The sequence below is a fragment of the Diadema setosum genome, chromosome 22, assembly GCF_964275005.1.
Source record: "Diadema setosum chromosome 22, eeDiaSeto1, whole genome shotgun sequence".
NCBI lineage: Eukaryota > Metazoa > Echinodermata > Echinoidea > Diadematoida > Diadematidae > Diadema > Diadema setosum.
This window is the reverse complement of record NC_092706.1, coordinates 24,010,323-24,032,781: the sequence shown is the minus strand read 5'-3', so window position 1 is coordinate 24,032,781 and position 22,459 is coordinate 24,010,323. Positions and strand designations below refer to the sequence as shown.

The 22,459-nt window shown below is 38.0% G+C and overlaps 1 protein-coding gene across 1 annotated transcript in view; it reads left to right on the top strand.

Moving 5' to 3' along the window:
• Nucleotides 1–22,459, top strand: part of LOC140245015 (uncharacterized) — a 352,187-nt gene that overhangs the window by 273,507 nt on the left and 56,221 nt on the right. The window contains exon 7 of the mRNA XM_072324605.1: nucleotides 14,443–14,577. Coding sequence (XP_072180706.1) covers nucleotides 14,443–14,577 — 135 coding nt within the window. The remainder of the gene's footprint in view (nucleotides 1–14,442; nucleotides 14,578–22,459) is intronic.

Here is a 22,459-nt window from a genome sequence, read left to right as displayed (position 1 = left end):
ATACCTTATCAACAGGTGAATTGTCTTCTTGATTGTGATGTGCAGTCTTGTGCAGTGAGGCAGAATAACTGCATAGCCAGCATAAAAAAAGTGCTATATAGTTGCATGGACAGTTTTCACTTAGTGTCAAAATCTTGACAGCAAATTTCATCATGCTTGTAATCTCCAAGGCAACATAGTATCATAACTTCAAAATATATCACATGACCATCACGTGTAGCAAGCCATGCTGCATGCAACTTTGCTCATCCGTTATAGTGTATGCGATCATTTTAACTGTTTTGAAAGGGGAACTTGTTAGGATTTGGGATGGTGGGGCACTCATGCTTTTGCTGTGAAGTGACAGCTCATAAAAGCAGTCTGAGCTGTGCCCATTTTGATTCAAGCACTCACGACGTGCAGCTGTTGGAATGGCAGGTGCCGTCATCTACACTCTGTACAAGTGAGGACACCACTTGATGCTAAATTGAATGAAATCACAGAAAGATTATCACTTTATTGTCATCGCTGGGAATCTCCGGAAAATTGGATGTCTTTCACAGATGCCGCTTCTGTAAAATCTTGCATACATATTAACGCTGGCAATCAAATGCTTGACAGTTTTCACAAGGGCAATCCATACACCCACTTGATGTTGTCACTATAGTAACAAGTCGTGAGAGGAATTGTGACCGTTTGTCTTAAAGGTAGAACCTGGTTTCATTGGTTAAAGGCAAAACCCCACTTTTCTCTTGCATAAAGTATCAACACTCGACTTATCATGTTCTGATTCATACTGTTTCCTGGCCATTTATAGTAGCACTGCAAAAAGGTAGCAGCAATCTTTAAGTTTTTAATGATTAAGTAATTCTCATTCAAAAATTATCCCAATCATCATTTTGAAATATAACTTGTAGCATCAGCAATAATCATATGTTTTGTGTGAATAATATACACTTGTACAAAGTAGATACTTAAAACATGAAATGCATCCAAATTTTCATTCAGTGAGGTCTTCAATTTCTCTTGTGCATTTCCATCAGCATTGTTAGAAGCGCAAGTATCTTATATTTGTTTCTAGTGAGATGTAACAAATTCAGTACAGCGTGTGAACATGCTCGTTGTAAATCAACTTGCTGCATGGCACGAAAGATGGCAAAATCTCTGACAGCTGACCCTCGCAGGAGTGCAGATCTCAACTCCGAATCACGGCACGTTTTATGTCGGGAGTTATGTGGCGCCGTCTCTCACGCCCCAATTCCTATCTGGGTTGATGGCACAGCATCTTCCATCATTAAACTTTATGCAACATTGCTTTCTTCGAATTCACAATGGCCAGCCCCTTTGTACTCTCATTGTACACTTATTATCTAGCAGTTACTGTCCTGTAAGATTGGAGATTGTCATCATAAATCTGTAAGCTGTTCAGGATTGATTTTTCATCTTTGCGGCCCGGCAACATAATTGAAAAACCTTAAAGATCAGTATTCGGCTACTCATGTCCTTGGAAGTTTTCGAATGGAAACATATGTTATAAAAAGCTTGTTTTATTTTGTTAACTGATATTGGCTGAAATGTATGAATTTCTTAATGAGGAAAAAATGATCAAATCAAATTTGATCATTATTTATGAATTCTGCCTCAATTTCTTTGACATCTTAGTGTCATGTGAACTTGATAGCAAGTCCTTTTCACCTACACTGCCATATTCCATCCAAATTTCATAGTGTTTCATCCATTTTTCATTGTGTCATATTTATGTGTCTGTTTGTAGTGCAGTATAATGTTTATAAAGCAAGAAATATCTGTGGCATGACATTTTCACAAATAGACAAGTTTTGTGAATCTTGGCTGTCACAAAATTTCAAAATTAAAATGCACACAAAAACTTATGATTTTGCAGTATAGTGGTCTACTTTACAAAAGATCAATGTGAATTAAGTGAAAGTAGCAACATTAGTATTACACATCAGTGAAAGTTTGAGGAAAATCAGACAATTGATGCGTAAGTTGTGAATTTTTAAAGTGTTGTTAAAGAAGTTAAAGAAAATATAAAGGGAATTCGACAAAAATTAATTTTTCATGAAAATTACAACATTCCATCAACTTGATACTGACATATGTTAAGGGTAGCAATTATTCCCCCTGCTTTCTGAAAGTGGTTTATTAAATGGTCAAGTGCTCTTTCATTACACTAGAAAAGTGAACTTTTGTGATTTTTTTTTCTTTATATTTTCTTTATAGTTTTGTCCACATACGGCATAACCTCTAGTAGTCTCCTCATCCAGCGGTTCCAACACCAAAAGTTAAAAAATTCATAACTTTTGCCTCGATTGTCTGATTTTCCTGAAACTTTCACTGATGTGTTCTACTAATGTTGCTGCTTTCATTCAATCCACATATCTCTTTGGGTTTGGGGTTTCCCTTAAATTCATCAAAGAAGAGAAATATTCCTGTTCACAGCTTTGGTATGGCCTCACTAAGGATTTGCCAATAACCTTGAGCAGTGTTCATTAATTTTAAGAAAGTGCTATTAAATCAAGAAATTAATCATTTCCCTGTACCCCTGATTGCGAGGTGTTAACTTTATATCCAGTCGTCATTTCCTGGAGGCCTTTTGGAGTATTTTGTGATACCGTTACAGTTTTGAGCGTGAATTAAATGCTGGAAATTGGTTTTCTTTCATTTTTTTTTTTTTTTAGATATAAGAAAGAGGTAGTATGTAGATATTCTGAGTGCTGACTATAAATATAACCACTGAGATGCATGTAATATACAATTGAATGAATATAGATTGGAATTTGTTACATGCAGACTTCCTTTGCAGAGCATCAATTTACTTGTTCTGAAATGAATATCATCTCAAAGTATGCTGCAGTTTTTAATGCAAGAATTTATGAACAAATGCATTCATACATAAGTGAATGAATGAATAAATAAATGAATAGATATTTATGAATAAACAAATAAGTCAATTAATTAATCAAAACATACATACATAAATATCAGCCATGTATGCGGGGGAAATGAAAACAATAACAAAACACCATTACTGGCCCAGGAAGGCATGGACGACATGACTCTCAGTGCTAGAACGCAGCTTAGGAAAGACACTTTTATGATACTTTTATGATTTGAAATTATTTCACTCTGGTTTCATGGAAGACAATCAGTGCCAGGAGGTATGCCTGACCACATGGACACCAAACAGTGGTAAAGGTGTGAGGCAGGAAAGCAAACACAGTTTAACTCGTTGAGGACGGTTTGATTTTGCTCCAACACGCATTTCCCATAGACGCTTGCCCGAGTATACTCGGGGCTCGTCCTCAACTGGTTAAGACATCATCACCATCAACAAAATTTATGGAACAGTTGTGGTGCCCCCTAGGCTAGCATACTATTAAAACCTGTGTGCTGTTTCTTTTGATAGCCCCTGCAGAAAAATTTTTCTTACAAAAACAGAAGAATGATGATTATTCTGTTGAAAACCTGTGTGTTTTCAGCTTTTGGGATCCAGGTCAATGCATGTTGCAACAAAATTATTATTAAAGAATTATTTCAAAGAAAAAAGAAGTTTGGTTGTTTTCATGCACCACAACTTATTTATGATGGAACGGTGTGATTTTTTTTTCCATGGAATATTTAAATAACCTAGTTCCATGCATGCATCTTTTGATTTTTGTCTCCTTTATCCCCCCCCCCCCTTTTTTTTTGTTGGGACGAGAGGAAATCATTTTTTTAAATGATTTTCATTAGATCCCGTGGGTGAAAGTAGACCGATTAGGCTTTCTTTTGTATTTATTTAACCTCATTTGTGAAAAAGGTTTGTTGATTGTGGGCTTGATAAACACTTCATATAATTTTTATCCCTGTTTTGTTGGAAAGTAGTCTGAATCCCAGGAAAAAAAAATGGTAGTGATAACACTGAAATATTGCAGTTATTTTTCATTGTTATGAAAGAGAATGGTTTCGTCAATCACAAAACTTTTCTTTGTTTTGTTGTTTTGCCATGTTTGATTTTATACCGTCGAGTGCGTTTTCATCTCTCTCGAGTTCGTTTAGCTTGTAAACATTTATTTCTTGTATCATTTCATGCAAGACAGATTTAAACTGCTCTCAGTATTCTAGTTTGCCATTTCCACCATTGCTTTGAATGTGACAGCTTTAACCTAAATCCCTTCAGCTCCACCATATCATTTATAATGTAGACAGACAGGTTGTCTCTGATAATGAGAGTCTTACAGTCATTTCTTCACAAATACCCCTGAGATATTACATCAGGGTATGAGAACGAAATATTGACAGCTCCGAAAAGGCTGGATTGCAAGACTATCGCGGAGAGTAGTGTCTTTCTCACACTTGCGGTTGTGTGAGAGTTTGCATGATGAGAAATTATAAGGCATCCTCTGTGCTATCTTTTTGGGGTAGATGTAGCTGATTGCGGTATCGCTAACAAGGATCTCGAAGACTGTCGCCACGACAAGAATTTGAGATGCTCTCCGCCTTGAATTATTCAATGTAATTTCATAATGGCGTTTGGCTGAGGTCAGGGACCTAGTGTACACATCTGCGTGTTTCTGAGGGATTATCATTTCATATTTCTTCTTCTTCTTTTTTGGGTGTGTGTGGAATATTTGGGTTAATTGATGGTTGTGTCAGAGGTGGGGAAAAAATGTTGAAAAATAGCCGGTCAAAATTAGGTTGACGGACACAGGAGAGTCTTGTTGCAAGACAGGAATTGAAATTAAAGTTTCATCTTCATTTGAGGCATCATCACTTTGATAATTCATTGTGTGCTTGGAATGCGGATTTGGCAGAGAAAATCCTATAGTCTTGTACAAATTGTCCAAATTGTACGTGGCACAAACATGATTGATTTACAAAGCCCTAGAGAGCCACATTAATGTGGTTTGGATCTGTGCTTTGAATTCGCATTTTTACTATTTATTGGTTGTGTTTCTTAAAGTGGATTCTTAATGTCTTTGTTGTTTAAGTATAATTGTTGGTTTGGGTTGCTGACTTATGCAAAAGCCTAGCAAGTGTAAAGCTGATTCTGAAATTGGTAGCACATTCGACGATGAAAGTTCTAGTTTCTCTGTCAAAGTTCCAAATTTTGTGAATTTCTCTTTGATCTTGTACAGATTGAATTAATTAAAAAGGAGCCATCAAATTTTTATCCAATACAAGATAAGCAGTGAAATTCATTGTTGCCAATTTAACATAAAGAAAATATGAGGAAAATTCACCATATTTTCACTTTTGTAGCATAATGAAAGAGCACTTGGCTTACATCTTTCAGAAAGCAGGGAAAATTAAACCACTGTAATAAATGCCAACAACAAGTCAAGGGAGTGTGTTTTTTCATTAAAAAAGTTAAATTTTAAGGAATTCTATTCTTTCTTTCATTTTTCATATGTGACATCACAAACTGTAGTAATCTTCTCATGCAGCATTCAGTGATACGATGACTGAAACAGAACTTTGAAATTGTATAACTTGTGAACAGATTGTCCAATTTTCATTCAACTCTCACTGATGTGCTCTATTAATATTGCTGCATGGGTTCATTCCACTACAATGATGACAAGATACAGTTTGTAATACTTAGTGCAACAAAGTCCTTTAGTACCTGTGGATCAACCCAACAGAGTATGGAGGAGCAGAAGAAGGTAAAGATGGAAAAGGAATCAGCGGTTTTATCCAAGTCTAAAAATTACCTTATGCAATGTACGTTAATATATAAACAACAACCATTAAATACAGAGTCATGACAGCATGAACGTCACATACTAACTCATGAAAGTGAAATTAATTGCTATCATTGAATGATCATCTAGTCATACATGCAATGCTCATACAGCAAAACCACAATTCAAATTTGGGTAACTCAAGCCCATTATGCGATAGAATGTGCTAGTATGTGGTTTACAAGACATGGCTAGAAGTAGAGTGTTCGTTTCTGAATGAAGTGCTAATATCATGCGTCAAGTGCAACTGCTACATGCCTCCTCGTGTGGTGTGCCCCATGGATGGATGGATGTACCCACACACCCCCTCTCAAATACAAACAGACCCACAGACGAGACCGCAGGTCTTAATCATATGTCGGAAATCTTTAATCACTAACTGACGCACCTGTTCAGTCAGCTACGGGGGTAACAATGTTCGACGGATCAAGGTCATTCAACATCATGTTCACGTATGTTTGTAGAGCAGTGCTGTCATCATATTCTCCGAAGGCATTTAAGGTAAAGGTGGTATACTTCAAAAGAGGGAGGGGGGAGTAATATCTGATAGGATATAGTGAGGGAGTTATTGTGGTGTAGTATTAATGTTAGTCTGTTTGTTTGTTTGTTTGATTTTTCTTTTAAACTTTCTTTATCAGTGATACTTTTCTTCGTATATATGTGACCCGCTCCAACAAAAGGATCCAAAAGTCGGGGGAGGACAACTTTCTGAAAATGGCATGACATTATTCCCTTACTCTTCCACTTTAATGTCATATATAACATGGCTCATAAAAGTACTCGGTTGCAGAGATATGGATGATTTTATTAGCGCATGTCGAGTGGTTTAAGAAATCAGCGTTTCGAGAAAACAGCCTTCAAAGCTTTCCTTCCGATGCTATCATGATCAAGGGGAAGTAAGACAGTTTTCACCTTTTGACAGTGGAAGGTACGCTTCTAGCAACCTCTGCAATGTTCGTTCAAGCTTAGCGCCAGTGGTCTAAGCATGACCAATCAGTAACCAGGATGCCACGCACTGACCAATGAGATCACTCCCTTGTTGCTAGGGGCGAAGTCTAGCTGCGGCGCTAAATCCAAATCTTCGGACACATTTCTGTTCCGTTGAATGTCGGAAAATCATGGCCCAGAAAAATGCTATTTCCTTGCTTTTCCTTTGATCATTTAGCTTCAAAATTTCGGCAAATGATAGTAGTTACATTAGACTACAAAATTATGTCAAAAACAGAAATTCAAATGTTTTGACAGATTTTGATTATCTGACTTCAAACTCGATTTTCTTTGCTCACCTGTCAGTGACTTAAGGATCCTTTTGTTGAAGCGGGTCACATATTCCCACACGTGCAATGTGTGCTGACTAAAGTGACTAGGTGTGCTATTTTCAGTTTCTTCCCTCCGCAATCCTTGCAACATATCCGAATGGTGTCTTTCAGCAGCTTGTTACTCTGGGAAAGCCCCTTCCCCCCTTCCTCCCCCCTCTTCCACCCCCTCTTCCTCCCCCACCCACTCCCCATCAACCAGTAGAGGTGATATTAATCTCTTTGTATCGACTGGGGATTGCAGATTAAAGGAGGAGTGAAGTTTGTCACGGGACACAAATTTGTCACAGGTGTTCAGCGTGTGCGTGCGAGAGAATGCAAGTCACGCAGGTTTCAATTTGTGTTCGGCCATCAAAGCCTCTTCAATGCATGGTCAGCTTCAAGTCCATCAATTCCCACTGCAGACAACCAGCAAACGTTTTATCAGATCAGAGGATATGGAGGAAATTTTAATGACTTTCACTGACACTAAGCCAAACGAGGACCTGATAATACCCAGCAATCACCTAGTAGACAACAGGCGAATGGCCACATTTTCATCTCTAAGCATTTGCAAGCATTTACGATTGTAGCTAGGTGTACCATCACAAGGGTCAAACAACAGGTGATTTTCTAGAGGGTGATTACCTGTCTTCACATACATGTATCGTCATTATATTTGTTGAGAGTTTCAAATGGATGAAGAGGAGCTCGGATTTTAAGATCGGAAGATTGTTGAAACTATCAATTTAGAGTTTTCCATCGAATTAGTGCAGGAATAGAGAGGGGAAAGGAGAAGTCAACAAAATATGAGGATCATAAGCAAGCTGTTAACCTGTAGAGGACGAGTCCCGAGTATACCCGGGCAGATACGTATGTTAAATGCGTGTTGTAGCAAAATCAGTCCGTCCTCAACGGGTTAAAGGGGGATCTGTGAGCAACCCTCCTATAAATAGATAAAAAAGAAATGTAACACTAACAATTCCTCAGTCGAAGGAAGAAGATCTGATGTTAAAGTTAGTGATTTGTAATGATCATGAACTGGAAAGTGTTAAATCAAACCCTAAGGGATGCCTTCACCCTTTAATGTTAAGTGTTCTAAGTTAGTCATCTCCACCTTAACCCATTGAAGGCAAACTGAATTTCCTATAACACACATTTCCCATTTGCCCCATCCAGAGAATACTCAGCACTAGTCTTCAACGGGATAAGTGCCATGATCACATATCCGTACTATCAGGAGACTGTCATTATGGATACCCTTTCCTTTCTTTTCGTTAGTTTTCTTTTCTTTTTTATTCTTTTATTTTTCAGATTGTTTTGCTCACATGACAGAGACATTTGTTTAGGTAATCCCCCATTGTCCCAATTTTACTCCTTTTACTTGTTTAAGTATGTCCTTCACTGAAGTCAGCTACTGCTACATGTACCTTTTTTTACCTTGTTGAATTAAATATTTGGCACCAAAGGATTAACCCCCCCAAAAAGTCAGCAGGCGCGCAAAGGGTTCAAGGTGATTCTGTTACAATAATGGAACGTAAAGTGTTGAAACAAATGTCTCGTCTAGATTACAACGTGCCAAGTTCTAGGGTAGTATCCTTGTGTGAGAGCAAGGTGTTACGATGATGTAAAGTAAAGTATCGAAACAAATGCCTCGTCTAGATTACAACATGCCAAGTTCTAGGGCAGTATCCTTGTGTGAAAGGAGAAAGAAGAGAAAAATTCCAAAATGCTGAAACTTTCGACAAACGTCGTCTTCAATTTGGAGGTAGCACATCAAAGTTTCTGCCTTGGGTCATGGAAGGTATTGTTCACCCACCCCAAATGAGAGCCTTATGTATCAGAAATTTAAGAAGGAAAAAGAAATATTAAGAGGGTTACAACATATTGTCACATCTTGTTACATTTTTGTTTTCTCTCATTTTTTGTGAACATATGGGTGTGTGCGTGGGGGGGGGGGGTAGAATAGAATCTGAAATTTGGCAGACGTGTGGAAGAAACTTTAACAGTAGCCTTGAAATGCAATGTTGTGTTACTTCAGCCTGAAGACATCGATGTTAGTGCCAAGGGTATTAACACAGGAATAATGGTTTACTCTGCTCACTCCCCTTGTGGTAACTCTCCTTCCTTCTGTAACTTCTTACATCTGTTGGTATTTTCTGTTACCAAAAACAAGCAAACAAACAAATAAATGAATAAATGCAAATAATGCACGTGGGTACTTTGTAATGTCAATTTGTTTGACACAGAAGCCCTAATATTCAGTTTGATTTACACTGACTAAAGGATGTTCATAAACAAGAAAAAAAAAATACTTATTTGATATTTGTCACCACTGAGAGTTAACACCTTATATGCACTACTATAAAAAGTGCTTCTTCATGGAATGAGTAAACTGAATTGATCTGTATTCATAGAGGGACAATATGAAATGAAAATAAGATTTTTAAAATGAATGACTGAAGTATGGTAATTCATTGATATTGCACAGAATAAAACTGTCTTTTCTCACTCGTTTGACCTTTGCTGGATGACAGGGAGGAACTTTTCCTAGGGGTACAAGAAATGAAGCCGGGAAAACTATACTTTCCTAATCAGATGTAGAAATTATTTCTTAGAATGGTTGTTCAAAGTTGGGACAGAGCATGTGCTGTGTTACAACAAAACAGCATCAAACTGCCAGTACGTATCAGGGCAATTACCACCCACCCCCTGCTAAATACTGGTTAGTGATAGGGTTAGAGTTAAGATTAGGGTTAGTTGTTTAGGGTTATGGTTTGGATTAGGGTTAGGATTAGGTTCAGGATTACGATGAGGGTTAGGGTAGTGTTTGAAGATATCAGCGTCTATACTTCATCTTGAAATTCATATATGACTAGAAAAATATAAGAGGCTTTTTTTAAAAATATTTGTTATGTGTTTGTACTGTTTAATGTCGAAGCCCTCTTGCTGCATTGATGTGTTTAATTGGCAGCAGAAAATTCAGCATTCAGAGACTTTTTGAGTCACACTTGGGTTGATGATCAAATCAAAGGTTTCCATGGCAACTAGATCTTAAGTCTGCCAGCAATGCCCGCCTCCCTCTGAGTATAGATGATAAGGTGTGGCTTCCCTTCGTTCAAGATGAATATCATTTTCAAAGCCATATGTCCACTCTACTGGCCTTTGGGAGTTACAAGCCAGTCCCACCTATAGGTTGATAAGTGTTTCTATGAATAGCACGAAGAACATCAACAATTACATCAAACTTTATATTTACACCACATTTTAAGTCATAGATTGAAACCATCTTTCATCAGCAGATTTTGGTTGTTCTTTTTTTTTTTGCACATTGGCCTTGTACACAGTTAGATGTTGGTATTAAACCATATGTGTAGTCCTTAGGGACAAATGTTTCTTTCCTGCAGATATGACTTATATCTTTACTTCATCTGACCAGATTTTAACGCTCATTAGAGGTATACATGATATTTTATGACTTCCCCCCCCCCCCATACTTTTGGGATAAAGAAAAAAAAAGTCCTGGGGGATGGCTTGCCAGGAATGATGTTAGCTGTCAGTGATGTCAAAGGAAAGCGGGAAGGAAGAGGGGGCAAATTTTGATGGCTAATTTAGTCGTGGTCTGGTGCTAGGCGTCAATCAGATGAGGAAGACATGTGGGATTGGTTCCATCTAGCCACAGGAATACACCGAGGGCGCTCTATAATGTCACTTCCACGTGGGCTGGGGACAGACAGTGTTCTTGCGATGTATAAGTAGTTTTTGTTCAAGGCCGTTTTTGATTTTTTTTTTATTGTGTTTCATCTTGTTTTATTGTGTTTTGGGGGTTTTCTTGTCTTCTTTTTTTTTTTCCTTTTTTTTTCTTTATTGCTTAGCTTAATTTTTTGGGGAAACTCATGATTATTTGTCCTGTGCAGCACATGTGAACAGCACTTTAACAAACCATTGATTTTTATAATCCCATAATGCAGCTCACCACAGTAGATCCACACATAGTGGCCGTGCTCTGGTCTTTGTTTACGTGCGCAGTATGGAGATTTGAAGCACTTTGCTTGCAGCGGAATGATGTGTGTGTGTGTTGTTGTTTTTTTTCTTTGTGTTTTTTTTTGTTTTGTTTTTTTGCAGTGTGCAAATGATGACTAATACAACCGATTTTTGCATCTTGATGTTAAAACCTATAGCTCTTGTTTCTGAATGCGACTACAGACATAGCATTCTATCAGTATGTCCCATGTCCACTATTCAATTTGTAGAATTTGTAGAACTAGAATATACTGTAAAAGCTGTTATTTTCGCATACAGATACTTTCGCGAGTAATAAGGTCAAAGACATTTTTTGTGAGACTATGTTTTCACAATGTGCCATGGAGGCTATCAAAGCGCACTAATGCATGTCCATTCACTTTATTTTAGCACATTGTTAAATTCGTGGCCCAACAGTGATTTGCAAAATTCACAGAAATTAAACTCTCATAAAAATAACACCTTTTTTTTTTTTTTTGAGGTAAGAATTTATGTCCTTGAAGTCCATGTATGTGAAAATTAGAGCATGTTGGAGACAGGCAGTTTGAAGTTCGTGCCATGTTTGATTGAGATGTCAGAATGAAGGAAGTGGTCAGGGGTTCAAAAAGGAGAAAAAATATGCAATCATAGAAAGTGCCAAAACAATAGAAAATTTTAAACAAATGCACAAACAGCAGCAGTAAAAAAAAAAGAAAAGAAACAACAACATCCAAACATCCTTAGATTCCACTCTGGGAAAGACATTCAGCGTCCTATTTTGGGTCAGCTTGTGCCTCTAACATGGGGTAAAAAACGTTTGACTACACATGTGTTTCTGTTTGTCTGTCCTTTTTCTTTCTTTCTTTGTACTTTTTTTTTGGGGGGGGGGCTGGAGAGGGGGAGGAGAGGTTTTCGCTGTTGTTGTTGTTTGTGATCACCTCATAGAGTCGAACTCGTGATGTTGATGCTGATAGCTTGATAAACTGTCAGGGGGAAAAACTCTTGGGGGCAGTATGCTACCGAAAGGGGAGGGAGGTTATTTTTGAGGAATGCCTGTTGCCCAGATCAAAACGGTAGGGTAGCGTCGGGTGTCCCTCCAGAGTTTAATCGGCTGACAACATTGCATCCAGCCAGCGCCAACCTCAGTCAGCCAGCCATGATCAGGCGGGACACGTTCGTGGTGCTGCCGGGTGGGTGCGTGCAGGTCTCGGCCGCGGCCGTCTCTGTGGGGGCGTGGCCGCCTCGCTTTAGATGCGACTTGAGGAATAATAATGTGGTGAGGCAGGCATGCTGTTTCTATCATGGTGCTTCAGAGATCTCACTGATGGGTTTGTTTGTTGATGGTTCAGCTTCAAGTTGTTCATTTGCTTGTTTTCATCATTCCAGAAGTTGGAAAATATTGCTGTAGGAGGCCACTTCTTCAGCTAAAGTGTTACTTTTTTTCCTTTTTTGTCATCATGATATCTGTAAGTCAGCAGCTGTTTGAAATGTAAAAGTTGCATAACATGTGTTTAACTTCTTTGGTCAAAACACTCATTGTAATGCACATTACTGGCCATTCTCCCTTAATGCTATGTCAGGCATGCCTCCAATAAGCCTCAAAGTTGTCATATTTTGCTTTGTTTCTCTAAAATATGATCTGCCTCTTCAACTCTTTTTTCAAGTTCCCATTCTGCCATGCTGTTATTTTTTTTTTCTTTTTAAAATAACTTTCCTTCAAGTTATCAAGAAGATCAAGAATCGTTCACATTGGGATGTTGTCTTTTTTGTTTACTATTGCCAATACATGTTGTTTATACTGGTTTACAGTCAGATAAGCACATGATGAACTCTGCCCAGGATCTTGTGGATCAAAATCATATTCAAATTCTTGTGCCAAAGTATTAAATTTATACAGAGTGGTGTAAGAATGTAAGATGTCACTTCGCTTCACAACCACACAGGTATATCTGAAGGTAAAGGGGAAATCTTCCTTTATCTCTTGTCAGTCTGTATTCAACTCTAAGATGATGATCTGCAGTGCCCTGTTGCATAAAACCCTTACCGCTGGACTTACCGCTCCTTTCTAGCGGTAAGTCTTCAAATTAGCGGTAAAGCTTATAATCTCTGATGCTGATTGGCTGTGATGCCTAATTTTAATGGTAGTTACCATTGAAATTCAATGGTAAGTTTTATGCAACGGGCCACAATCTGCAGATATGTCCTGTTGCTGACTTATACAGAGATATCAGATTTTACCCAGGCATTTTCATTTGTTTTGTTTTTCTGTGTTTTGTCTCTTGAGCTATACTACTCATTCAATAACAGGTTTATGTCAATCTAAAACATGCCTTTCTAGACTTGTGTCTGATCTGTTCACACTCAGTCATACAATTCTACTTTTTGCATTGCTATTGTTGCTGTTGTTGATGATTTTTATATAATGACAATTACGACAAAATAACTGCACTTTACATAATGATTGGATGCTATTTGATAAAGCTTTTAGATGCATTCCTTAACCCATTGAGAACGGTTTGATTTTGCTACAACACGCATTTTCCATAGACACTTGCCCAAGTATACCCGGGACTCGTCCTCAATGGGTTAAAAAGTAGTTATATTGAGGTATATTCTCTGCCAGGTGTAAAAAGAAAAAAGTAAAAACAAGTAGTAAGTGCTAGTCCAGGTTTCTTTAACACTTCAATTGCTAGTGTAACTGTGATATTGTATGTTTTGTAACTGTCCCTATTAAAGAATTATAATACGGCCAATGCAGTTACTACCATGAAAAGTAGACTTGAGGAAACAAAGTTGGATAAACTCATATGCTTGAAATTCTGTGGAGTTATTACATTTTGTAAGTTACAACAGGTCTTACGTTGAGCAAGGTTAGGCAAGATTTCAGCCCAAACTTACTGTACAATGTATGTGTCTCAGACTACAGTCTGTGAGAAGCAAAAAAAAAAGTCTTTTGATGCTGACAGCTACTTGAGTGTATGGTGGTAGATCACAAAAATCATTGTTATCATCTCCTTGGTTTCTTTGTGTGCTGATTTCTTTTTTTTGGGGGGGGGGAGGGGCATTTTCACTTTAGTAGTTGCATTTGTGAATTAGCATGTACATGTACTAGAAAGGAGAGGGGAGAAATGTTTCTAAATGCCACTGATTTGTTTTTATATATAATTGATGCATACAAAAAAAAAGAAGAAGAAAAGAAACAAGAATATGCCAAAATGTATCCTTGCCTTCCCACTAACCAAGACCGAAAAAAGAAATGAATTTGAAAATACTGTTTCATCTTATAGAAAAGGCTAATGTGCGATTTTATGTATTTCCTGCTGGTGTGTCTACCTATCTTGTGATTACTACTGCTATTTTTTGTGACTCTATTTTCGTATCATATTTTATTTTTCTATCTTTCTTTTCTGATGACTCAGATGGGCTGCAAGGAAGACAAGATGAAGGAGAAGGCGATGCTACTGGAGCGGCTCAAGCAGCTTGAAACGGAAAACTCCGCCCTGGTGCTGGAGAACGAGAATCAGAGGGACACATATGAACAGTGCCTTGATGAGGTAAGGCTTTGGGATGTGCTGGAAACCAGGCCCCATTCACACCTGAAAAAGTGTGATGATCATTTGTAATATGGGTAAACAAAAGAAGCAGAGGGGTGGATGAACAGTGTTTTAATAAAAAAAAAAAAAAAATGTTTTTTGTGCGCTGGAACATTGGCCCCATTCACATCTTAATCTTCAGTGGTCATTTACACAAATGATAAGCAAAGAGTTTCAGAAACATTACACGATTCGATTTCTGGGGAATATGAATGGTAGTTGATGAAAAAATACTTTTTTGTGTGCTGGAACCTAGGCCCCATTCAAATCTCAAATGTGGTGGCCAGTAATAGAAAGGGTAGAGCAACAAGTTTGGGAAACATCACGTGATGAGTTTTCCAGGGAAATTTGAATGGTGCCTTGATGAGGAAAAGCGTTCTGTGTGATCAAATCTGTGCCCTGTTCACATCTGATACTTTTTGTGATCAGTAGCATACATGGTAGAGAAAAGAATCGGGGATGTATATTATAATAAATTTTGAGGGGAATGTGAACAGTGCCTCAGTGAGGAAGAGCTTTTTGCGTGCTAAAATCCAAGTCCTATTCATGTTTGATATTTATGGCAATCATTTGCACGGAGAGTAAAGAATCCCAAAGACCGAAGGACAACGAAGATCCCAAAGAGCGTCACATGATGACATTCCTGGGGTTAACTTAATTTCCTGAAGAAGTTGACCCCAGGTGTAATGACATTAAACAGCATCCTTGATTATTTGTTTTTCATGGAATTAACATGTTTTGCATGCAACTCCAGCTTTGTGCAGCCTATCATTACAACCCTAGAATGTTATATTCCGCAATAGCTTTGTGACACACATGACCTGAGATGGTATTATCTTATTCATCATTTTGTTAAATAACTGGAGTGTTACTGGGAGTGTACAATTGTAGTTACCAAAGTGCAATAGTCCTCATTTTGATACACCTTTCCAAAACCATATCATCTACTCATAGCACATGGCATCATAACAACACTTATTGGATTTTAGTCCAATTATCGTTAAACAGAAAGGAATAACATTACATTTTGTTGTTTCATTAAAGATTCTAGTGAGAATTGTAATGGGGTGTCTTGTTTATTCCCTTCTTCAAAAAATGTGCAGTCACACGGAAACACTATGTGAATAGATTTAAAGGACAAGTTCACCTTCATAAACATAAGGATTGAGAGAATGCAACAATATTAGTAGAACACATCAGTGAAAGTTTGAGGAAAATTGGACAATCGATGCAAAAGTTATGAATTCTTAAAATTTTTGTGTTGGAACCGCTGGATGAGGAGACTACTACAGCTTGTGAGTCATATGCGTACAACAGTATTGACCGATTCGGGTTCGTTGAGGGCAGCAGACATTTTACGGCACTGGGCGCAGCCATAGTGGGTGTATCAGCCGACCCCCCCTGCTCTCCCCCACCCCGGGGCAACATGTTTACACGCACTTGTAACAAAGGTTCGCGCACTAAGCAAGCATTCGCGCACTCAGTACGAGACGCCTATTGGCTAAAGCAGTTTTTCATTCTGCGCGCGTGCTAGTGTAGGGAGAGGGGTGGGGGAGTGCGGAGGGGGGGTCGGATGATACACCCACTATGGCTGCGCCCATGCCAAAAATACACATAGCGCGTCACAGAATCGGTCAATAAAGAAAATGTAAAGAAAATTCAACATATTTTCACTTTTTTCGCATAATAAAAGAGCACTTGACTTGCCTCTTTCTAAAGGCAGGGGGAATGATATTACCCCTAACATATGTCGGTAACGAGTCAAGGGAATGTGTACTTTTTTCAAAAGATGAAATTTTGTGAAATTCTCTTTGTATTTTCCTTATATTGTTGTACGCATGTGACATCATACACTGCAGTAGTCTTCTCATCCAGTGGTTACTGCATTAAAACTTCAAAAATTCATAACTTTTGAACGGATTGTCCGATTTTCCTCAAACTTTCAATGATGTGTTCTGCTAATATTGCTACATTCTCTCAATCCTTATGTTTATGAAGGTGAACTTGTCCTTTAAGCATGTTAGTACCTTGCATATACCCTGTAGACATTGAAAAGAAGGTTATAGCAACAAAGATTATTCTTATGTGGACGAAGAATAATCAAATCAGTTCAACTTGATTCAAACACTTTACTTTCCTCAAAAAAGTTAAACAAATGAGTGTTAATGTTTGCAGATGAGGTCTCAGGTGAAGATGCAAGCAAAAAAAAAGTATGACAAGTACACGTATATCTGTTAAATCGTATGCAACAATTTTACCCATTTAATTCCGTTTTCCAGTCAATGGAAAGGGGAACTACATGTATTGTTTTTATCCAAGTAGTGTTATTACTCTGCTAATCACACCCCATTTGCTGGCCTCAGAGGGCTTTCCGGGTTTGAATCCATTTTGGGAGGATTATTCATAGCCGAAGCAGCCTCTGAATGGGACAGCATCTAACGTCAGTCAAGTCCGTATTGATTTAATTGCTGCAGCCTGCCCTCTTTTGTCCCCCCGTAGTGTAGCAAGCGTCGTCGGGGATGGCCCGTTAATCACCTGCTAAGTAGGTCCAATTTCGCAGCGGCAATTTTTAGCAAGCCCTGATTGAATTTGATGTCATGCTTTAACAGGAATAGAACCTCCTGGACTTTCTCGTATGTTGAACAAAAAGAGGAAAAATGATTAGTTTTTGAGGGGAAAAATTAGGTGGGGAAGTCACAACAGATGATGTGTATACTTTTAGAAACATGCATCATGTGTTGTTAGTAAATGTGCATAAAAATAGATGATGATATCTTTGTGCATTGTGTATTGTATACATCATTTTGACCTTGAGCAATTATATTTTGAGAAGTCAGACAATAGAGACAATGAAAACAAAAGCACCATTTTTTTTTAAATGTTGGGTCATTTCAAGGTACAAAATAATATTAGAAAATAAGGCCCCTTGCATGTTCTATGCCTAGGAAGAGCTTTTTATAGGTTCAGAATTTAGTCATGAGAATGCCCCAGACCAATCGTATAGCAGTATTTATAATCCATATAAAATATACCTAGAACAAGAAGAAAGAACTTCCAAACATCCCCCCCCCCCCCCCCTGTTGAGAAGCTGTATTTGCCAAAGTTTCATGGATAGTGCTTAGGTACTCCTTTACATATTTTGAAGGGAAATTTACCTCAGAAAACAGAAACAAGTTGTAGAGTTGGCTTTAATGAAGCTATCATTTTACTACCAGCATACAGCTGTATATGCACTGAATACTCTCAGTGGTGTGAATGTCCGAAAATCATAAGAATAATATGCTTTCATGGGACTTGCATCGTTGCATTAGTTACCAAGATCCAAATCTTTTGAAGTTTCCAAAGTTTGGAAATTTCTGTGAGTTTAAAAAAAAAAGACTTTCTGTCTATACCGGGTGTCCCAAAAAAAGCGGAACGGTGGATTTTCAGTACCTTGCGGTCTAAAAGTTATATATCTTTTGACATCATTAGAAATAGCATCTTCCGCAGAAGACTATGATACCAAAATCATCAAATTTGGTTCAGTACTTTTTATTCTACGCCAATTTCTGAAAATGCAGTCATTGCCAAATTTCGCCGGATTCTTGCGACTTATGAGATAATAATTTGAGTGCGACACGCGATCCATACGATGAATATTGTGTAAGCTCGGTGATCCATGTCAACAAAAGATACAGCTTTCACATTGGGCACGGGCCAGGAAAAAACCGTGTGTGTATGTGTCTGTGTCTGTGTGTGTGTGCGTGCTCCCAATATGAAAGCGTTATCTTTTGTGGACATGGATCAACAAGCTTACACAATTCACCGTATGGAACGCGTGTCGCACCCAAATTATTATCTCATAAGTCGCAAAAAATTGAAAATGACTCCATTTACAGAAATTGGCGTGGAATAAAAAGTACTGAACCAAATTTAATGATTTTGGTATCATGGTCTCCTGCGGAAGATGCTCTTTCTAATAATGTCAAAAAATATATCACTTTTAAAATGCAAGGTACTGAAAATTCACCGTTCCGCTTTTTTTGGGACACCCGGTATTATCAGTATTAGGCAGAGTGAGCAATGTGTGTAACAAAAGTATGATTATTCCCTTTCTAAGAAAAAGGTTTTTTTTATGCTGCATATCATTCCACTTTTAAAACACTTTTACCTTGATGTAAAGTCATGCTTTTGATAGCAGAAATAGACAGCTCAATAGGTTGCTAACTGTGAGCTCAGCAGTTGCTATGGTGATTCTCTGTGATAAAGATAAATATGTAAAAATCATCAAAATTAGCATGAATACAGTTTATTACCCAGAGTTGAGAGAAAAAATATTGTCCGTATTATATGAAAGGCTGTAAAGGATCAAGAGGATCTAATATTGTAGATAGTGACATATGGACAAAGACAAGGGATGGAAACAAACAAGTAAGGTCTGAACTTTTCTGTTGTTAGGCGCATCAGGCCCAAAACAAACTCACACCATCAGATACACAGACCTTTCAGAATGTGTTTTTGCCGCTATCGATCACATTGCCTTCATTTGTAGAGTATCGTATCGCAAGGAGTTACATTGACTTCTGGCGGGGATTAGCAGCAATTTGGCTCAACTCAGAGCGTAAGAGGTTTCAGGGCTATTCAAGCCAGCGACTTTGGATGTAGGATTTTTGTGGGTTATCCCTCAATGGTTCATTGTCTTCTTGTAAGAGAGGCTAAAATGTTAATAGGATCATGCTAGGATTGAGACCATATTGTGTTACCATCCAGGGTCCCCGCTTCATGCCAGTTTAGGCACTTTTAGAAGCTCTTTTTGTTGCCAACTGTTGGAAAGTTTTCATGACTTCCTATAGTGGTCATGTATTGTGTGTGCTGATGTTGTGTGTGTTGATACATCCCAATGTACCAGGTGTGTTGGTAGAGACCTCATATTCAAAACTCAATCCCAAAATGGTGTTTATAATTTTATAAATTTCCTTTTCGGGGGAGGGGGGTATACCTTACCTTGTCTTCTGTAATACATTGCACTCTTATAATATGATGAAAAGAATTATTCTACTTTTTGTCTTGCAAAATATGTACTGTTGTGAAAGTCTGGCTGAAATTTGAAAGACTTCCCCTCACCTAGCAAGGCCGACAAGGCAAACAGAGCCCTGAGCCTCTCCTGTTTCTGCCTAAAGATGGCGCTATTTCAAATCACTATCTGGCTGACACTCATCAGTGAATAGGCGAAGCAGGTGGCTGAGAGAGCTGATAAACTTACTCAAGTCTTGTGTGCAAGGATAGTGGTAGATGAACAACTACATCATCTAACCAATAATTGTTACGCTTTTGAGATTGCAGAAAGCATAGCAGAGATATTATTATATCAATTGTGCTTCTTTTTTTCATTGAACAAAATCTTATCTTACAAAGTAATAGAAAGTAATAGATGGAAACCACAATACATTTCATAATCAAAGGAGTGAGTGTTAACAATGCAACAATACTCAATCATGTACTCTGGTATTCATAATCTGTAGCTACTAATCATTAGACCTAAATATAATATCTTCTTTTATGTTCTTTTGAATTTTAGCAAAAGTCTATTTTGATCACTACCTCCATATTAGTCTTATGTTGTCTGTTAATGAGATCTTCACCAAAGAAACAATTAGGAATTTTAACAGACAAGTGCGAAGGCTTGTTGAGTCTCAAGGAAGTTGATGATAGAAAGTATTCAGAAACTGTACACAAATGTAAAAGAGATATTAAACCCATGACAATACAGTCGGACCACCTACGAACTCATGAGGTGTATCACCCTGTACCTGTAGTGTGCCACCTGTTTTCCCAATTGATGATGAACTAGAAAACTGGGACAAACCCTTAATCAAATGGTCTTCTAGGCTTAGGACAGACAACCAAGAAATAGATAGGAAGTTTGTTGGGGGAGGTGTTTCTTTTTTCTTTCTTTCTATGAAAATAAACCATGGTGACGAGAAGGGGTTTCACACCTGTGAAAGAACTTGTTTGTAATAATAATGTTTGTGACATGTTTCTGAGCATGTATCGAGTCACAGGATGTATCAGAATGTTACAGAAACGAAGATAAGACTCTTAACTGACTGTTATACCTCATGTGACTTCTCATATTATACATCAACTGTTTACAAACTCTCATGGCCTGTCCACAAACTCTCAATTCTTGATATGCTTCAACAATGCTGGAGTATGCACGGGGGTGATTACATGGCCAAGCTAATCCATATCCATGAATCATGTTTTTAAAGATGATTGTGCTTTCGACTACGAATGTGCATTAAGATTCAAACTAAACCTGACCGGTAGGAATACTTCCAGACTGTGATTTGACAAACTTGAATGGAAAAATGAATTTAGGAATAATATGATTCAAGTGTGCTTAAGTCTTCTTTTAGAATTAAAGTAAGAATAATAGTCTAAACATGTTTATAAAACACATTAACTTACAATATGAAAGGGTTCAAGTCAGTCCCCAGGCAAACCCCCATTTCACCTCATCACGAGCATAAGAGGGGAGGGGTGCTTGAAGAGCACCCTAGTAATTGAGTTGAAAGTCAGACAATGGAAGTAAATGATATAATCAAATTATTAAGTGAAGTGATTCATGCCTGAGTGAGGTCATCGATTTTTCTTTTGCATTTCATTTTTTTTTTAAGATCAAAGTTTTGTCCCCCTTTTGGGGAGAGGGTGTTTGGATGCTCCCCAATGACCGTTCTGTTGAGCTGAGGGTACTGCCCTTGCCACCACCTCCATTTAACACAAATGAGGTTTCTTCAAATTTTAACTCCTTGAATCAGTTCATAAGCTCATCTAGAGCAGAGTGGTTATTGTTTTCTTTGTTTTTTTTTTTTTAACAACATTTACAATACAGTGATTGTCTACACCTATCGATCTTGGCAAACTGTATTATATGCATGATGATAATGTAACAATGATAACCAGTCTTCACTCATCGTAAACTTAGACTCTAGTCAAGATTCTTTGGTTCTGTGTGTTCATACGCAGAGATTGGTGATAAAGCTGTAGGCCTACACAAGTTGTTATGGGGATCCGAGAGTATAATCTGAATCTGGCCGGCCTTCCAATTGTATGACATTACCACACTAGGTCTTTGAATATCAAGATGATAATTGTCTTGTGTAACTATCCTCAACAAATACCCATCGTGGGGCGTGATGACGACCCATTTTGTTCTGCAAAATTGGGTCAATTATGTTGTGCAAACGACGTGCCTCGTGCAACAACTGTGTAGACACTAAAAATAACCCTCCATCTTGTATTTCTTACAGCGCTTATGTGTTATCCTGGGAGAGGCTTATAGGGAAACTGCATACTTTCGAGCACCCTCGAAGGCAGCTATTTTTAACCTTTGCCAACACAGCTCAAAAAATGTAAAATCACATTGTTTGGATGATTTTTAGTATTTATGGCATCTATGAATATTTGAGGGGAGGAGGGGGTTGGGAGAGAGACATTTGAAATGTATGTCTCCAGAGAGGAATGGTGTGAGAAAAGTCTTATGTAATAACCAAGGCAAAATAAGATGACATCAAACCCAGTCAGCTGATGATGTACCAGCTCGGAGGGTGGGGGGGGGGGGGACAGGAAAAATTATCATTTCAATTATTTTTAGAACATTCTTATGACAGGACAAAACATTCAGTGCTTGTGATAGAGAATTTTTTTTACCGGAAGCTGACCGAATAGATAGAGTGAAAAGATAGAGATAGATATACAAAGAGAGAGAGAGAGAGAGATTGACAGAGATAGATAGAGAAAGAGGGAGAAACATATACACTCAGGCTTTTGTGCCCTTCTGGCTCTCAAACAAGGAAGTGAT